Source organism: Dipodomys spectabilis, unplaced genomic scaffold, assembly GCF_019054845.1.
Source record: "Dipodomys spectabilis isolate Male_0828 unplaced genomic scaffold, ASM1905484v1 ptg000107l, whole genome shotgun sequence".
Lineage (NCBI taxonomy): Eukaryota > Metazoa > Chordata > Mammalia > Rodentia > Heteromyidae > Dipodomys > Dipodomys spectabilis.
In genome coordinates this window covers 4046943-4066804 of record NW_024870784.1, presented here as the reverse complement: position 1 = coordinate 4066804, position 19862 = coordinate 4046943, and the positions used below count along the sequence as shown (strand labels likewise).

The following is a 19862-nucleotide window of genomic DNA, read 5'->3' as shown; positions in this document are numbered from 1 at the left end:
GTCATGTGCAGTGTGGTGATAAGTCATCACCTAGGAGGAGTTTGTAGACCCTCCAAGGTGGACTCCAGTCTAGCCTGGGAGCCACAACTTCAATCTTTTTTTTCTTTGCTGGTACTGGGACTTGAACTCAGGGGCAGGGTGCGGTCCCTTAGCTCTAGGCAGCTGCTCTGTCACTTGAGCCACACCTCCACTTGTGGCATTTGCTGGATAATCGGAGATAAGTCTCCTAGACTTTCCTGCCCGGGCTGGCTTTGATTTGCTATCCACAGATCTCAGCCTCCTGAATAGCTAGTAAGATAGGCATGACCTTCATTTAATCTTTTTACTCTCGGTGTTGCTTGCTGGTGCTTTCCCGAAGTCCAGGTTCAGAGTTTGTATGTTGTTGATAAAAAGAGTTTATGTTCAAGTTTTCAGAACACCTGGTACAGACTTTTCTTTTCATTGTGTAAGTGACTGGCATTTTTCTCCTCAGGTCCATCTAGAACTACCTCCCAGCTCTCCCACAGTACAAACTCAAGAAGACTTTAACTTGCTCAAATCAAGCAATATGAAAAGATATGAAGTTCTTCGGGAGATCCTGACCACCCTTGGCATAAGCTGTGATGTTCGACAAGTTCCTGCCTTGACACCTGTGTCCTTGCTGTTGGCCACAGAGGTGAGTTTGTGGGCATGGCTAAGAAGCACACTTAACTTGGGGTGACCCTCCTCAGATCTGTGACCTGTTCTTTTGTTTTCCATTTTTTTTCTTTTTTGCTGTTATTGGGGTTTGACCTTGAATTTGTGCTTATCAGGCACATCTGCCATCTGAGCCATGCCCCTGCATATTTTTTGCTTTCGTTACTTTCCAAGGAAGGTCTGTGTTTTTTATAGCTGGAATGACAGACATACTCAGACACACGCAGTTTGGTGGAGATGGGTGTCTAAACATTCTGTCTACACTGGTCTTAAACCTTCAGAGTCCTCCTAATCCCTGCCTCCTGAAAAGATGGGATTACAGGCATAGGTCACTATGCTGACCTTAGAAACCATCTTGACCATGTGTGAGGATCTTTACTTTTTTTGAGTGTTTGACATAAGCAGGTAGAGAAGACCGCGCATTTAAGAGATGTTAGTCCCCTGCTTTTACTGTATTTGATGTCGGTATAATTTGTGGAGGGGAAGGGGAAAAACAAGTTGTTTAAATAAGGATACAGGTGGACCCATTGCAACAATGAAAAGTACACGTTGTCATGTCAAATGAACTTTACAACTTTGGTGGGGCGAGGGAAGGATTGGGGGGGGGGGGCGAGGCTGGGAAGGGGTGGGAAGGGGAAACAAAGGAGGAGGCTAGCTACAATGCTTGATAAGAAATGTACTCATTATCTTGCCCATGTAATTGTAACAGTATTTTCACAATAAAAAAAAAAAGAGATGTTAGGTATGAGGTTGTGCCCCCTCCCCCCCCCTTGTTTTTTTTTTGTCGGTTGTGGGGCCTGAACTCTGGGCCTGGGCGCTGTCCCTCAGCTCTTCAGCTCAAGGCGAGCGCTCTACCACTTGAGCCACAGCACCACTTCCAGCTTTTCCTGTTTATGTGGTGCTGAGGAATCGAACCCAGAGCCTCATGCATATGAGGCAAGCGCTCTACCACTGAGCCACTTTCCCAGCCCTGCCCCCCTTGTTTTTGAGACAGGGTCTCATTGTGTAGCCCACACTAGCCTTGAGCTTGAGATCCTTCTGCTTTAACCTCCTGAGTATGGAACTGCAAGTATGCACCACCATACCTGAAAAATTATGACTTTTTTTTTTCGGGGAAGAGTATCCTTATATGGGTCACCTTTCATATCTGAGGTTCTCATAGATACTTGAAAGCAAATGTTCATCAGTACGGGACATGCGTGGACTCTTTTCATGTTGTTCTCCCCTACACAATAGAGTCTGACAGTGATTCTATGTAACAGTTAAATTGTACGAGTTTATAAAAAGCAAGGTGTGCCAGGTGCCAGTGGCGCAGGCCTGTAATCCTAGCTACTCAGGAGACTGAGTTCTGTGGATCATGGTTCAAAGCCAGCCCGGGCAGGAAAGTCTATGAGACTCTTATCTCCAGTTAACCACCAGAAAACTAGAAGAGGTGCGTGACTCAAATGGTAGAGTGCTAGCTTGAGCTGAAATGCTGAGGGACAGCACCCAGGCCCAGAGTTCAAGCTCCACTACCGACAAAAAAAAAGGAGGTGGGGGAAAGCAAGGTATATAGGACCTACCATGAGTCTAGGTTGTATTCTGTCCTGTGCTACTTTGTATAAGAGGCTTGGGCATGTGTGGATTTTGGCGTTTGTGGGAGAGAGTGTGAACCAAGGTCCTAGAGTGCAGAGGAAAACAACTGCTTGGACACCACAATCGTTGGGGGCCAGGAGCCTCCCCGCGAGCTGGGCTTGCTCCGCAGAGGTGTGGGTGGGAAATCACAACTTGAATCTAGTTGTGTTGATGTCTGCCACCTTGTGGCAAAGGACTCTGGATCTTAGGCCTCTGTAAAGGGAATGTGTTCTGCAATTCTTTTGGCCCTGTGTCTGTATTTGTTGCCTGTGACTCATACCTGGTTTTGGGCAGGCTGCCAGATTCTCCAGGTGTGAGTCCCTGTTAATCTCCTCACTGTGATGTGCTGTCGATTTCTTATTCCTTGTGACAAATGTTCTGTGGGTCTCTTTCAGATGTCTCTCCCATGAGAGGCTAATCTGTAAGTTTAGTGATGTAATCCTGCAAGCACCTAACAATCCAGGTGACCACATGACAAGCTTCCCTGCCTTCCCTAGAGGGGAGCAAATCAGCCCATCATCCCAGCATTTCGTAAAGAGGAGGTTCATCAGATTTATAATTCTAGCTACTCCAGCCAGCCTGGGTAGAAAAGTTCACTAAACTCCATCTCCAAAATCTTAGAAAAAGCAAGACTGGAGGTGTTATTCAAGTGGTAGAGTGCCAGCCAAGCAAGTGCAAAGCCCTGAGTTTGAACACCAGTACTAACCCGTTAAAAAATGGTTTTTGTTTTTTTTTAAAGAGATAGTCTCTTGCAGGTTAGACTTCATCTTTTGACAAACTCAGTTTCCAGAGGAGGGCAGATCTTTGAGCTTGCTGGGTATCATGTGCTTACTTGGGGAAGAATGATATAAGACTTGAGAAATAACTTATAAGACAAATATTAAATGAAATAACATATAAATTGTATCATTAAATGACAGTGAAAATTATTGTTGTTTTTGGGTGGTTGGATGGATTAAAAAGCATATAATGTACCTAACAAAGTCAATGCCTGGGACCTAGTCTCAAAAGACTAAAGGTAATGTTTTTAATTTAGAACATTAATAATACAGCAATAATTTTTTTTCATTTAAGAAGAGTTCCTCTATCACATTTTCATTGTCTAGTGTTTAGCAGCTTGGAATTTTTTCAGTTGAGGTTGGGTGGTACTGGGGTTTAAGCTCAAGGCCTTAAGCTTTTACTTGGCTTTTTTTTGTTGTTGGTCATGGGGCCTGAACTCGGGGCCTGGGAGCTGTCCCTCAGCAATTTAGCTCAAGGCTAGCACTCTACCACTTAAGCCACAGCACCACTTCTGGCTTTTTCTGCTTATGTGGTGCTAAGGAATCGAACCCAGGGCTTCATGCATGCAAGGCAAGCACTCTACCACTGGGCTACCTTCCCAGCCCCTGGCTTTTTTTTTTTTTCCACTCAAGGCTGATACTTTACTACTTGAGCCACATGTCTGCTTCCTGGACTGCTTTGATGACTGCTCTTGGGAGTTAATGGTGTGACTTTTTTTTTTGTCAGTTGTGGGGTTTGAACTCAGGGCCTGGGTGCTTATCCCTGAGCTCTTTTGCTCAAGGCTAGTGCTTTATCACTTTGAGCCACCACCTCACGTCTGGTTTTCTGTTGGTTAGTTGGAGTTAAGAGTCTTATGGACTTTCCTTCCTGGGCTGGTGTTGAACTGGGATCCTCAGATCTGAGCCTCCTGAGTAGCTAAGGTTATAGGTGTGAGCCACCAGTGCCTGGCTATGGTATGACTTTTGTACCTTCACGGGATTCAAAGCTCCTGGTCACTTTCCTCTGTTCTGTGTGATGAGTTAATAGAAGGATATACATCCTTTTGTCCTGTGACAAATCTAGATATCAAAACAAAGGCAGTCCTCAGAGCTTGGAGGAAGGGGCGGCCTGTGGGTAAGAGCTCGTGGTCCCCAGGGGCAGTGTGGCGCACGCGTGCGCTCACTCGCATGCACACACTCTCTCTCTCTCTCAGACTTGCCCTTGGCTGTCCCGGGAGTTCTGACTCTACTGGTCCCCAGACTCAGAACTTTGTGTTTTTGGAAAGAGAAATGGAGAAGACAGAGTGATTTCAGGTTGATTTTTATGAATTTCAGGTTGATGAATGGCCATTTGGAGTCTCTCTCTATTCTTTAGGCTGAGCATAACCTGAAATACCTAGGCAGAGGTTTTGTGTCCTGTGCCTGCTTATGTTAAGACACACACCAGAGGCTCCCACTTTTTGAAACTGCCTGGGGAGCCAGGGAGGGAATGCATTCCTACTAAGTAATGAATTAGGGGAATATTAACTCACCCATTCACAAACCGTGGGAATGAAATGCTTGAATAAGATTAAGGCAAATATTTGCTCTGTACATACATTTACAAACCTTCCCCTCCAAGCCCTCCCTTGCATAAAATACCCCCCCTCCCAATCATGAAACAATTACTTTTTAGACATGCTCACTTCTTATTCTGAGTCCTCTGTTTGTTTGGTCTTGTTGCTCTTGGGATATCTGTTCTTTGGACTGCTCTGCTCTTCCCTGTTACTCATTTCAGCTGCTCTGTGTGTGTGTGTGTGTGTGTGTGTGTGTGTGTGTGTGTGTGTGTGTGCATGTGTGTAAGAGTGTAAGAGAGAGACACAGAGAGATTACAGTACTGTACACATCCATTTCTGTTTATTAACTACTCTTGCAAGCCCTTGAAACTACTGTAGAAGTCAGAGCTTTATATTTTCTTTTCTTGAAATACAAGTTCTCCAAGTGATAATCATGCAAATTAATTAGACACTGACCAAGGTTTTTCTTTCCACGACCAATGCCTAGGCAGGGAGATATTTCAGAACACCTGGTGTTGTTGGCCCTCTGGTTATGGATACAGACCAGAGATTGGGAGTAAACTTGGTTTGCACTTCCTGTTTGTTTTTCATTCCCGTAGTTCTGTTCTGGAGACCCCATTGGTCCCCACTGAATTGAGTTACAGAAGAGGATCTTGGCTTTGCTGGAGTGCTGTAGTCCTTCCGTGCCTGTGAATGAGGTTTCTGTGCCCCTCCCAGCTTCCTGTGAAACACTCTGCTTTCACCACAGGGTGTCGCTGCTGAGCTAGGCTGCCTCAGCTACAGACTCTTAAAGTTAGCTATAAAGTACTCCAGAAATTTGTTCTCTTGATTTCAGTCACATAGCGTAATTTTGAAGTTTTCCATTATATTAGTGGCATTTTTTTTAGTCTGTAGAAATCATTTCAATGTCACGTTCACAATATTCATCTTCTATGCACCTTTTATTCTGTAGTAGGTCCTATTATAGAATAGGATATGAAAGAACAAAATAAATACTTGCAATGTCTAAATACTTTCACCGTGCACCAGCTGTGTTTATTCAGTTTGGATCCATGACACTGATCTTTCTGGTGAATGGCAAGCACAGTAGATTTATGAAGCACCCTTGTACTTCTGTAATACCTTGGTATAAATGGAGACTTGCCTGGTGTCCCAGGTAGAAAAAACACTCACCTAAGATACTGTGCACTGCTGGCTTTTGCTAGGGATGAACTGAGACCTCGATCATACCTAAACACTACAGCGAAGGTGTAACTCTGGAAAATCCTGCTACCTGTGACTTCACCTTGTGTGACAGGAAGAGGAAGGAAGCTGTGCTGAAGTACAGGCTCTGGTGGCTAAGCGGGCTTCCTTTTGATCAGGGTCTTCTCACTGACCAGGGGCAGTGGGTTGCAGCTCTGAGTTAGGGGGTGAGCGTCTTAGGGCCTCAGCTTGCCTTCACCCATGTGGGTAGAAAGTTCTGCAGTTAGTTCTGAGTCTTGGTGTCCAAGGCTGCTGGAATTTTCCTTCCAGTTACTCGGCAGACCCCTCTGGGCTGTTTCTCTACAAATCTCTTGTAGCTGATGTCCTCCATATGACTTCTGCCTGCTAGTGGCTAGAACAGGCCATGTGCTTACACAGGGAGGTATGGAGTGACATCAATGGGTGGCATCAGAGGGTGACAAGGACGTGGCAGGAAGGCACCTTCCCTGGGGAGGCGTGCTTATGTTGTTGAGAGACACCAGTTTCACAGAGAAGACATAATTCATTTCCTCGTAAAATACAGAAAAAGCACAACTCATTGAAGCTGTAGAAGCACATCCATGTAGTTTTACTTTGTATAAACTTGAATTTCATAGAAAACGTATAATTCTGAAGCTAGCCACCTTATTTGTGTTTTTCTGTGTTCCTTTCTGTAATCTGCACTCGAGACAGAGAGGAAGGGAAAAGGTTCTCTTGTGCAGTGTGGCTAGCTGACGGGGACTAGCCAGGACCCTGAATTGTTCACCCACTTTCCACTCCTGCAGGCGGTCCTAGTAGACGCCCTGTGAGACCAGAGGGTGCAGATGAGGCGGGGCAACCGATGCTCTGGGAGCCGAGCAGAGCTGCTCAGACTGGCTACTGCACAGGAGCAGGATGGAGGAGCAGGAGCTTTTTTCCAAGATGAAAAGCATCTTGGGATTCTTGCGGGTGCTCATTGTGGTCGGGAGCTAACTGTGTGTACAACTGGAGAGCTAGAAGCCGCCGACTGTGGGCAGGGACCCTGTGAGGTGGAGTCCTGTTACTGCACTCTGGGCATCACCAGAGCCCTAACAAGAAATGACAACTGAGTTTGTTGTTGAAGAAACTGGGCAGAATCACCGCAGGGGTGTATGTGTGTGTAATTGTGGTAGTATGGGAGTTGTGGAAGGGGCAATATAAGCTATGTTTTGTTTTGAGTCGACCCAGAATTATTTATTATGAAGCTTTATTCTCTTCCTTAAAGACTAGGTAACGTTGGCATGGGTAATTTTGATACTTGTAAACATATCATTAAAACTTTTTGATTTTTAGTTATTCCCCTCTGCTTAGAGATTTTTTTCCTTTTTTTTTCTCTTTTCCATGTCCTGGAGTCCCTGTTGATAAATATTATTTGATGTGATCAGAGGCACATAGGCGTTGTGCCTTTGTGTTCCTCCCCTAAGGAACTTTTTTCTTTTCCGTTTCTTTTTTATGTCCACGTTTATGGTATGTAACATAATGTTTTGGCACACAGATCCTTAGGAAAGTGGAAATTTCTTTCCTGATACCAGTTTTGTTATGAAGAGACTTAGGCTAAGTCTTACCACACGACCTTCACTCTCCTCTAACTGAACACTTCTGTTTACTGGACAGCAGAATACCTACTAAGTGGAAGCCACCTGCTGTGGAAGTTTCTGGAAGAAGAGAGAATTTCTCATCTTTATAGAATACTTTATAGTTTTGGCTGAGCCCTTTGTACATAATACTATCTCTTCTGCTATAGTAAATATCAGACAGGTTTTTTTTTTTCCCTTTTCTTTTTGGGAGCACTAGGATTTGAACTCAGAGCCTCATGTTTGCTCGGCAGGTAGATGTTCTACCCCTTGAGCCACATACCCAACTCTGGCACTCTCTCTTCTGGATCTCCCAGGCAAAGTCCCAGGAAGGCCCCCTGGCCTTTGTTTATTTATGGTGCTGGGGATCAAACCCAGAGCCCTATTTATGCCAGGTAAATGTTTTATTAGTAAGCTACATCCTCAGCCTGAAAATAGGATTTTTCAACAATGATGAGGTGGGTGTATTTTTCTTTTTTTGTGTGGGTACTTGGGCTTGACCTTGAAGCCTGGGTGTTATTTCTTAGCTTTTCCTGTCCAAGGCTGATGCTCAGCCACTTGAGCCACTGCTCCACTTGTAGCTTTTTGCTAGTTAATTAGAGATAAAAGTCTCATGGACTTTCCTGTGCAGACTGACTTTGAACCTTGATACTCTGGCGGTTTTTCCGAACAGTTAATTATAACTCCCCATTTTCAAAGCCTCTTTACCTGCCATGATGTAGGAAAGTATATGACCTGAAATCCTTTCCTTCTCCCAGCTTCAAGTCCTAGTGTCGACTCTTGAATGCACAGTAAGAAGAAAACGGTTAGCATTCCTGTAAAATATGGTTAAAACGTATTTTTTTGAGCTCTGAATTAGAGCAGATCAGCACCCCAGGTGCACTCTGAATAGCTCGTGCCGTGTGGTGGTGAGGCCCTGGGCGGGCTGCTTTACAATACGGCATAGCTCCGAGCAGCTGCCAGATGAAAGCCAACCTTTAAAAGCTTTTACAGCTATGAATGTTTTCAAGCGTCTTTCATATATCTCTTTCTCTCCTTTCTTTCCTCCTTCATCCTGTTCCCAAACCAACATTTTTTGTTCATCCTGCCTGATTTCCTGTTTTCAAACGTAAACGTAATAGCTGAGTAAAAGGTGACACAGAGCCTGACACTGAACTGCAAAAGAAATAATGCAAGTTTTTCCTCAGCTGCTGCTGTTTTTTTTTTTAACTTGAGTGTTGTGAGAAGCATTTTAGTTTCCCAGCTTTGTGTTTGACTCTTGTTTCCATGAGCATGTTCAAAACTGCCCTCAGACTCAAAGCAGAGCAGGGACGGGAGGTGGTCACACGCACCTTCGTTCGGTTGTCTTTCCTCTTTGGCTGCGTTTGGTTTCTGCATGGTACATTTTTGCTGTGGGGTCTGAACAGAGGTGGAGTGTCACCCTGTCCCAAAGTTGTGTGTGTGTGTGTGTGTGTGTGTGTGTGTGTGTGTGTGTGTGTGTTGGGGGGGGTGTTGGAGTTTGCACACTGGCTTGATTTCCTGGGACTATTTATACCACTGTTTATGCAGTCACAAACCCCTGGATGGGAAACAGGCTCTTGTGGAATAAAAACAAAATCCTGTAAGACCAAATGCTTTTGTCTCCTCCATCCACCACCTCCCTAATAGCTGCCATGTGTGTGCGGACAGGCGGGTGCTGCCGCCCGGCCGTCCGCTGAAGCTGTCTGTCTCTATAAGACTTTGGTCTCCGAGCTCCCAGCACTGCATCTGAGGGAGTAAGCCCACACCAGGCCGATCGAGGGGGCTGCGGTCAGGTGTAGAAGTAGAGACCTGGGCTAGAGATAAGGCGCCCCAAACGTGGTTCTCCTGTCAGTTCAGGAATGTGGGGTCTCAGACCCCAGAGCCATTGATGACTCTTCTGGAGGACCGTCTGTTCCCATTGTGCTGATGATGCTTGAAGAAGACTGCCTTGAAAGGGATCTCCAGGAAGCTGGAGAGAGTTTCTGGGGAATACAGCCAAAGTTAGGCAGTCAGTTTGTCCATCAGACACTTGGCTTGCGGAGCAGAGGAGAATGTGCAGCAGAGGAGAATGTGCATGTCTGTTACTGTGTATGTGGCCTGTGGCCCGTGGCTCATCCCCAGCTGCTGCCTGAAGGAGATGCGGGGGCTCCCAGGTCTGCCTGTGCCCTGCCGGGCATCCGCAGTGTTCCAGGTACTCCGCCTTTCTAGCACCTTCTTCATGCTTCCACTGCTGGGCACCCCTAGCAGTGGGGTGTTTTTCTTTCTTAAAATGTTTAGGAATACAGTCAGTGGAGGAAATGTCATTTCACACACACAAAGCATCCTCTTACTACCATTATGAAAAGTAAACACATTTTCAAAAATGTAGAAATAATTTTGCTGCTTATTTAATTTTGAAAGAACTTATACAAGTTTATAAAAATAATTCTAGAGTTCAAATTCATTTCATCAACTGGTTTTAAATGAAAACAGTATCTTTAGAATATTTGCTTTTAATTGATAATTTTAGTGATGTTTGATTTTTAAATTTTTATACGCATAGCTGTATTTATACACGTGTAAACATATGTGTGCATGTATAAATATGTACAAGCACACCTGTTCATTTAAATTCAGTACCTACTTTTATCTAAACCATAGGAGAAGGTAAGATTTCAGAAGTAGAACCAGCCTCTGAACTTGAAAAGGAAAAGACACAGGTCCAAAGAGCTGGAGAACTCTACTGAGAATGAAGCGCTCTTCTGTTGCTCCATGAGACTCACTATGTAGTGTGCACCAGCTTGTGAGGCTGTCGTCCCCTTAATGAGTGGCCAGTGCAAGAGTCCAGGGAAGGAGGAAAAGCTTCTTGAGCTCTGCCTGCTGGGCATCCTAGACTGAAGTTCCCATTCTACCTGGAGGTGCCATCCAGCACCACCCCACGATTTGTTGGTGTTACTAATCACGGGTCTTCTTCAAGCACTGGGCTGTGAAAGCTTTGAGTTTCAACCAACTTGCCTCCTGCACACAAAGTAAAAGTCTGAGGAAACTAAAATGAAAAGCAAAAACTTCTGAAAAACTTGAAAGAATGCAGAAAAGCGTCTGGTGAGTTGCTTCCTGCACGTGACTGTTACTGAGTACAGGTAATTGGATGATGGCAGTGTTAATCTCCTTTCCTGTTTTTATAAAAAAATAAAATTATAAATTGCTACCTGAAAAACATCAAAAGTGTTTTTATATCTGTGTTATGTTCAAATACATATATGTATTATGTAATATTTAAATCACATCAATAATTCCTATTTTTCATCCCTGTAAATAAGGAAATACAGCTCTCAAAGGAAACATCAACAGTGGTTTCATAGATTTAAAAATGATAGTTAATTTTAGGAGGAGAACTAAGGCATATCTATATCCTTTTGGTTTAAAATTACAAGATTATTATTTCTACTTTATTATAATCATCATTATTATTGTATATTAGATAATTAACATTTACCATTTTCCTCTGGCAGCCTTGATGTACTAGATGACCCAGGCTTTTCAGAGGCTTTTGCACCCATAAAATGACTTAAAGATTGAAAGTATGCAGTTCTGAAGATTTTCCTCTTTATGATAAGATTCCCCTCTAAGGTTAAGATTAGGAGTGCATCTGGGGTTGGCCTCATGACTTTCGTGAGAAAAGATGGCTCTGTAAAGGCCTGCTACCAAAGTCTCATTACAATATGCTTCTCAGTTGTAAAGAAGGAGAAAATAGGAGCTTTCCCATTCTCCTCCATACTCTGCAATATTTACTCTGGTCTTGCTTGACAAAGCAATTAGAGTACAACGTGTGTGTGTGTGTGTGTGTGTGTGTGTGTGCGTGCGCGTGTGCGTGTGTGAGTACGTGCTCGTGCATTGGGGGAATCAAACCCAACACCAAGTCAAACCCCTAACTCTTAAAAAACACTTAAAATCTTTTTGTTATTATTAAGGAGTTGCCATTTCATAACTTAGGTAATGAGTGCATTTCTTTTTTGGACAGTATCACCCCTTCCTTTGCTTTCCCTCAGTTTCCCTTTTTAAAAACTCTCTATGCAGTTTTGTTGAGTGAATCCTTTTTCTAAGAGTTTATGATTATCTCCACTTTCTTTTTTATACTAAAGTAAATGGAATTCATGGAAAGGTAGCTTTGTAGTTAATTTAAGCACCGTGAAAGACTGCTTTGCTTCTGCTTTCATTTTTATCAGGCTCTCTCTCAGACTAATTTTACTTTTTAGTTTTAAGAATGATCAGTGTCGTATCCAGCAGCCTCACGTTTACAAAAGAAGTTCTGCTTTCAAAGAATTGTGTGTCTGTTTTAAGAACTTGGCCTCCATTTTCTGCCGGTTGAGTTTTCCTATTCGCGCACAGATGTTCTACTCTTAATGCAGCTGAGCGCGAGCATACCAGCTCTGATGTAACTTTATGTTTGCCATAAGAGAATTTTCTTTTTCTGCCCTATTGGGGATCTACTGTAGGGCTTCATGCATGCCAGGCAAGCAAGCACTCCCTGCCTATGATCCCCAGCCCACTGAGTGCCTTCCTCTGGTTTCCTTTGTGTCTGGTTTGGGGTTGGGGTGGGCGGGGGGAACGGGGTGGCCTGGGAATGCAGTGGAGCACCCCTTTCTGTTTCTCCAGCCTCGACTCTGAGTAAAAATAGGTCTGTCTCATTCGTTGCTCAGAAGCCAGTCAGGCGGGACACTGGTAGCTCCGTGGTGCGTGTCTGCGCCTGCGCTCCTGGGGAGTTAATATATTTATGTTGGTAGGTCAGTACTTTGCTTAGATTTAAGAAAACATTTTTCCTTCTTTTGAAGCAGCTGTTGAACTATGAACACAAGTCAAGGAAAACATTTTGTATAAACATTTCAAATATACAGAAGTAAATGGTAAAGGTACCCTGTTTCACAATTATCTATCTCTGATCAGTCTTATTTCATCTGCCCATACCCACCTCTCCCGCTGTGCAATTTTGAACCAAATCCATACTCTGGAGTGAATACTTCAGTATGCACCTCTAAAACATTCACAAGACCATTGTTGCCCCTAAAATAGAGCAGTTCCTTTGCAGATCCTCACTTCTGGCCCCACTCCTGATTCTGCACAGATGTACTTAGAGACCAGCTGTATCCCATAACGGGGCTCCACCAAGCCGGGCCCCGGTCACTACTGAGATAACCCCTTGTGACTTCTGGGGAAATAGGGAGCCATGGATCTGGAAAGTCTCCTCGTCCTCCTCCTCCCCCTCCTCTTCCTCCCCCTCCTCCTCCTCCCCCTCCTCCCCCTCCTCCTCCTCCCCCTCCTCCTCCTCCCCCTCCTCCTCCTCCTCCTCCTCCTCCTCCTCTTCCTCTCTTTTCTCCTCCTTCTGTCATGGGGCTTGAACTGAGGGCCTGCATGCTTTCCCTGAGCTCTTTTGTTTAAGGTAAGCTTTCTGCTACCACTTGGAGCCACAGCACCACTTCCAGTTTTCTGGTGGTTGACTAGAGATATGAGTCTAAGGGACTTGCCTGCTGGGATGGCTTTGCATCTCAATCCTCAGATCTCAGCATCCTAAGTAGCTAGGATTACCGGCGTGGGCCACTGGCACTTGGCTGGAAAGTTGGTTTCTTGTCTCTTTTGAAGGCAGTATTTAGCCCATGTGGTAAGGCCATTGTGAAAAGAGCGAGTGAGCAGGGGTGACAGCACCTACAACCACTCTGGGTTCTGAGTGCAGGTTTTGTTCAGGCTTTCTCTTCCTGTCAGCTCCTTTTTCCCTATGCTAAGTCCTGGATTTCCCTGGCAGAGCGGTATTGATTTGTGCTCTGTATGCTTTCCGTGTGGGTTGATGTTTAGCCTTTGACCCAACCACTTTCTCACAATAAACAGTTTGTTGATGAGGCAGCTGCCCAGCAGATTGTTTCCAGATTGTTCTCTCATGGCTGAGGACTGAGTGCACCTTACTGATGAAGGAGTTGGCTTGAGGCTGACGACTGCTTTTCCTTCTTATGCTCCCTGTCTTTGAACCAGCTGCAGGCCTCTGATCATTCCTGGATTTATAGTTAGTAAAACGGTGCAACTGTGGCACCAGGAATTGGGTTTCACAATCCTGTTTATATGTATATATGTGTGTGTTTACATGTGCGCGCACATACACATATACTCCAAATGCATATACACACACACACACACACACTCTGCATAATGGTAACATTATCTTCTAGAAGTTTCTGCTAGAAGAAGCACTTCCTTATATTGCAGCATTTGGCACAGGGCCGTTAGTGTGCCGAGCGGGGCTGCCTGCAGAGCAGCTGGCAGATGTCACTTCATGTTGTGCAGGCATTCCACGAAAGTAAGGAATGAAATTATGTTCACACTAGTATCTGTCTTGACTTGAACCTTTTAAAAATAAATCTGCCCTCTCTCCCTACTGCCCTCCCTTTTCCCCTCTTTTTCTCTCTCCTCTTTCCTTCCTTCTTTTCCTCCCTCCTCCTCCTCTTCTTCTCTCTCTCCCCTTTTATCTGTTTCTTTATCTATGGCTCTGGGGGTGGACCTCAGTGCCTCTTAAGTGCTAGGCAAGTGCTCTGCCACTGAGCTCCATCTCAGCTCCTTTTCTACTTTAGACAGAACTTAAAAAAAAATTAATTCAAGAGGCACAATCATCTAATGGTTTGACAGCTTTGAGGGCTCCAGGCCTACCTTAGTTTGGATTTTTCTGCTTCCCTCTTCACCCCCTAGCTATTGCCTAGAATGACCGGTCTGTGCGCCTGTCCTTCATTAAGAAGAGAAGGTCAGAACTTTGCAGAGCAAACGCTAACACATTTGCATTGAACGGGCCACCAGGGGCTGCCCTTAGAATGGTGAGGCAGCTAACTTCCCCAGAGGCAAGTTTGCTTTTTCTACAACCAGTAAATTTTGTTAAGCTACCAATCTTGGCTTCAAAATTCAAGTCTCACGACACTGCCTGCAGTCACCAGGCTTGCTCACAGCTCTGGCCCTTGCAGCCAGAGATTACGTAGAACCTGGACGGAATTCAAGAGCGAAGATTAGGACTTGTGTGTTTTTCATTTGGTGCCAGTAAGCCGTTATTAATACCCAGTCTCACATAGGCTGAAAGCTTCACGAAATGCTCTAGGGTTTGTTCTGGGGAATGGGCAGCCTATGTTTGGACTACCTCACATCCAGAGGCTCCAGAGGGATGGATGGCTGTACAATGGTGAAATTCAGTGGTTTTTTTTTTTGGGGGGGGGGGGGGTGTTCTCACCTCTTGGCCTTGGTAACCTAGCACCCACCCCATCGGGCACAGACAACATGATGGGGGGGGAGCACGTCTGATCCAGCTAAGAGCCAGCATTGTTTTAGAATACCCAAAGGTGTTCTTCCTTGTGGTGATTTGGTCTCCTGTGAGGGCTGCCATCTTTGGCAAGTTGCAGGATTAACAGCAGAACAAGATTAAGCGGCTAATGACACAGCTGGTTGGGGAGGTGGAGCTTCTGGAACTGAGCTTCTGTTCTTTTCACTCATTTCTTTTCCTATTAAAAAAAAAAAGTTAAAATTACCTGTAATCCCAGTTACTGAGGAGGCTGAGAACTGAGCATCCCAGTTCAAAGCCAGCCCTGGCAGGAAAGTCTGTGAGACCTTGATCTCCAGTTAGACTGCATAGAGCTAAAAGTTACAAGACACTATGTTGAAAATGAACTTTACAACTTTGAGGAGGGGGGTAGGGAGGAGTTGGGGAGGTGGAGAGGGAAGGGATGGTAGGGGAAAAACAAATGAGGAGGTAACAATGCTCTATAGGAAGTGTTTTCATTACCTTACTCGTGTAACTAATCCCTCTGTACAGTATCTTTACAATAAAAAATATATAATAAAAAAAGCTAAAAGTAGAGCTGTGGCTCAAGTAGTAAGGCTCCAGCCTTGCACAGAAAAAGCCCAGTATAGGTACACACACAAAAAATTAAAATGAGAGAAAAGGTAAAGAATAAGAAAAACCCATGTAGCTTTCACCTGGTTTTACTAGTGGTTAATGTTTTGCTACATTTCCTGATAAAGAGGGTGTTTTGTTTTGTTTTGTTTTGAAATGATGAATCATGTGTCACTGCCTCTGAGTAACACAAAGCACAGAGCTTATCAAGAGCCATTTCCAGAATGTGGAGTGAGGTGTTGGCATCAGTACTTCTAGGAGTTATTAGAGAGGTCCAGCTCCTATCGGGCCTGAGTGTGTGTGTTTCATTTTGTTCATGTAAGGTAAAACCATTAGCCCACTGGGTTGTAATGGTTCTAGATGACTGGTCGCCACGGATCTGTGAGGGGAGCGGGTTTCTATCCTAATGTAAACCACGAGGAAAGAACTATGGTAGAGCACTTGTGGGAAGATCTTAGAAACAGTAAGATGTTCCCACTGTCTTCAATTATGGAACATAGGAAGTCTTCCAGCCAGAGGCACTGAGGATAATAGTTGATTTTTTTTTTTAATTCTGGAAAGAGAGGTTCTTTCCCTTCTCTCATCCACCCTCCTATCTAATCGACGAGAATAGGGTTTAAGGTTTTCTTTGAGTTTCTTAGCCACATATTGTGCTTTGTCACTTCTGTCAGACTTGTCCTGGGGCTTGAACTCATGGCCTGGGCACTGTCCCTGAGCTTCTTTTACTCAAGGCTAGCACTGTCCTGTTTGAGCCAAAGCTCTGCTTCTGGCTTTTTTTGGTTGTCTAGTGCACAGTCTCACAGACTTTCCTGCCCAAGCTGGCTTCAAAACTTCATCATCAGATCTCAGGCTCCTGAGTAGCTAGGATTAGAGGTATGAGCCACTGGTGCCTGGATTTTTTTTTTTTTTTTTTGGGTCCAGTCGTGGGGCCTGAACTCTGGGCCTGGGCGCTGTCCCTCAGCTCTTCAACTCAAGGCTAGTGCTCCACCACTTGAGCCACAGCACCACTTCCGGCTTTTTTCCTTTTGCTTATGTGGTGCTGAGGAATTGAACCCAGGGCCCTCAGGCATGCAAGGCAAGCGCTCTACCACTGAGCCAACTTCCCAGCCCTGGTTTTTTTTTTTTAAACGCTGATTATATACTGTACAAATGTTGACGTATTATTTGTGTAAATTACTACACACCCATTAAACTAATGCAAACTGATTTGAAGACAGGGACGATAGGTTGCTAACATTCCCCTTTCCAGTGTGTCTCAAAACTGAGCACTGGGTGTGAGCATCAAGTATTGAGGCTCGTCTCTCCCCTGCAGGGTGAGAGCCGCCTCTGCTTCTGAGCCCACCAGAGGCCCTCAGGCCTCAGGGCCAGACCTACCCAGCTGGGGTGGCAGCGGCCTGCTCCGTGAGCTCTGTAACCCTTTATTCTCTTTATTTAAGTGGTTGGGCAGGGAGTTCATAGCTACACAGCAAATGTAGTGAGTCTGCTGTGGGCGTGCGTGAGGAGAACTGATGGGACGTGGTTTTGGGGAAGAAGCTTCCCTGTGGGTACACGCTGGTCAGCGAGTTGCCCTTCCATCCACAAGTGCAGTTTTGAAAGAGAAACATCTTACACTGGGTCCTCTGGATCTTGCCTTTTTATCTCCCTTTCCTTGAACCTTTAGGATGTATTTGGCCCCACTTTTCTCTTCCTACTAGCCCCCAATATCCTGTTCCCTGGACTGGGAATTTCCCAGATGTCAAGAACAATGGATGTTCACTGAAATAAGGTTCTGGAGGAGAATGCGCTCAGCTACCTTTGAGGACGCTTCTCTTTTCGGGTGGTGTGTACATTTTAACACTGGAATCCTTGGCGTGTCCTTACAGTCTCAGCTGAAAACTAAACATTGGAGACTCGGTTGAAGCTCAGTTGTGGTGAGGATGTTCTCATTTTTTTTTTTTTCATGGAAATACTGCTGGGTATGGTAGTGCACGTCTGTGTTCCTAGCCGCTTGGGAGGCTGAGGCAGGAAGATCGTGACTTTAAGGCCAACCTGGGCTACAGAGTGTGATCTTGTCTCCACAAACCAAACACAGTAAACACAAAAGTAAAATTAAAATGACAGCCCAGCAGAAGCAGTGCGCCCTGCAGCTGGCTGGTGTCAAGCTGTTGGCCTGCTGCCCCCATGTCCAGCTCCTGTGCCTCCCGTGAAGCTGAGCAGACAGTGAGGCCCGACGACACACCAGACCTGGGAGGCAAAGGAGGCGTTGTAGTCTGTTTTCCGTTTCTATGGCAAACAACTTGAGCTGGGGTAACTTAGAAAGAAAATCTTGGCTCCTGGTTGGGATGTCCGGGGTCAGGCGGTCACATCTGGTGTGGGCTTTGGCCTGCTTCAGCTGATGGTAGAAAAGAGAAGCGTGAACTGGAATCTGCACAAGAGCCAAGCACTCGGGATTGGCTTGTCTTCTGATCGCCTGCTTTGTAGTAACGGATTCGTTTTTCTCCAGGAGGACTCACTAGCGCCAGATAAAGGCACTAATGCATTCCTGAGTGCCCCACTTCATGGCCGGAACACCTCATCAGGCCCTGCTTCCCAACACTGCTGCATGGAGGGATTAAGGTCCTAATACATGAAGTTTTGAGGGGTCAGGAAGTGTTGACAGTCCCTCTGTGTGCATGGTGACCAGGCCAGGCCACCCCAGGCAAGCTGGGCAGGCTTTTCCCGCCAGCACCCTGGGCTCAGTTTTCTTGGCTGGTGCCCTGCTCTGTCAGAAGCTGTTTTGTGTTGGACTAAGACAAATGGCGGGCATTTTCCATAGGCATGATTAAGGAAAGCCCTAGAGATCGCTGGAGACGTGGAAGCCACGCCCGCAAGCTCAGGAGCACAAGTTCACTCAGCCCTCAGCGCCTGAGCTCCCGCGCACAGCCTCCCTTTGTCCTAGAGCCCTCTGTAGCCTTCTCTTTGGTCTCTAAGCTTGCAAAAATAGATCTCCCTTCTGAAATGAGCCTGCTTGGCCCCGAGGAGGTGTGAGATCCATAAAACCAGCCTTGTTAGCGGTGACTTACTCATTCCCCCCATTTACTGTTCCCGCAAAAGCCTTTTGTGGTCTTCACTAGTTGGCAGGTAACAAAAAAATGCAATAAATCCCCCAGTCTTTCAGCAGACTGAGCCTGGGCTATCATTTTACATAATAAAAGGAAGACAGTTTCGCAGGCATTTATTGAGTGCCTACTGTGTGTGGGGGACGTTGGTGGAGAGCTGGAAATGACCAGAACAAATTTCAGGGCTGGGGTAGGGACTGGTGGGTTTCATGAATAGAAACCTAGATGGTGGCCAGGGCAGCAGAGTTGTGCCCCAGGGCTAGTATGGGAGATGGAACCATGTGACCAGTGAGGTGATTCCCCCTTATCCCCTAGTTCCTAGTAGCTGGGGCTGTCTCTGGCCAGTAGGTGGGCAGGCATATTGACCCCTTGTTGGTTTACCTTGTGCTGTTGGCTGGTCTTGGAATCCATCTTTAGCTCTGGTTGGCACCATTACTAGGTTGTCTCTTCTCTTCCTCTCTGCTTACAGGCTGTTAGGGGCTCCCTCAGCTCCTCCCGTCCTGATGCAGGTCCAGGTCTCCCCACCCCTCCCATCCTCTGCTCTTTAGTTCTCTTAACTCTGCCTGCAGTTTCATAAACAGACCTTTGTTGAACTTCTGTCAATCTGCCATTTCTTTCCTGCTGAAACCTGGGTTGTTGTGAGGGAATCTGTTAGTGAACATGTCCTTCTACTGTACGCAGCTACCTTAGCGGATGGGAGGAGAGAAGCCTCTAATTTAAGTGTCTCTTACAAAGTTCTGAGCCTCATAGGTCTGAGGACACGGTGTGTGATGACTATTTTCCATTACTTTCTGATGCTGTCTCTTTTTTTTTTTTGACAACAGCGGGTACTTCCTGGGCACTTGGTTTTGGGTTAGATTAAGAAAATGTGGTATATATACACAATGGAATTCTATGCCTCCATTAGAAAGAATGACAGCAGTTCTTTTTGTGATACGGAATGCATTTATTCACATTTACTGGTGGTCTCTAAGCATCTTCTACAGATCTTTTATTCCAGTCAAAATCAGGTAAAGAGTCATTCATTACACTTCATTGTGTCTTGGTTGAAGTTTCAGTCCTAAGAATGATGCCAGAGCCTTAAGTATCTCAGGCAGTGCTCTACCACCCATCCAATGCACCCAGCACACAACACCTTTGTATGTTTTGTTTCTCAGATAGGAACTCCCTAACTTGATCCTAGCTGGCCTTTAACTCATGATCCTCCTGCTTCTACATCTAGTGTAACTGGGATTATAGGTGTACGACCACATCTGGCTTTTGTCTTCTGAGTCCCTTTTCATCCTTCCCTGTTATTCCATTAACAGTTGAAGATTCTGCTCCATTCCCCTGTACTGTGCCTCACTAACCAGATTTCTTCGATTATTCTTTCTCCCCTTTCCTTCTTTCTACAAGCTGAGAGTGAGTTTTAAAGGTGAAGGGACTGAATCAGTTTCACTTTTGAAGTTGTTTCTGGTCACATGGGGAGTGTTGGG

At 45.4% G+C, this 19862-nt stretch overlaps 1 protein-coding gene across 2 annotated transcripts in view; it reads left to right on the top strand.

The window, feature by feature from the left end:
* The window catches only part of Hlcs (holocarboxylase synthetase), a 156755-nt gene that overhangs the window by 32311 nt on the left and 104582 nt on the right, over positions 1-19862 (top strand). For both annotated transcript variants that reach the window (XM_042687373.1, XM_042687372.1), the window contains exon 5: positions 473-655. In XM_042687373.1, the coding sequence (XP_042543307.1) occupies positions 473-655 (183 nt within the window). The remainder of the gene's footprint in view (positions 1-472; positions 656-19862) is intronic.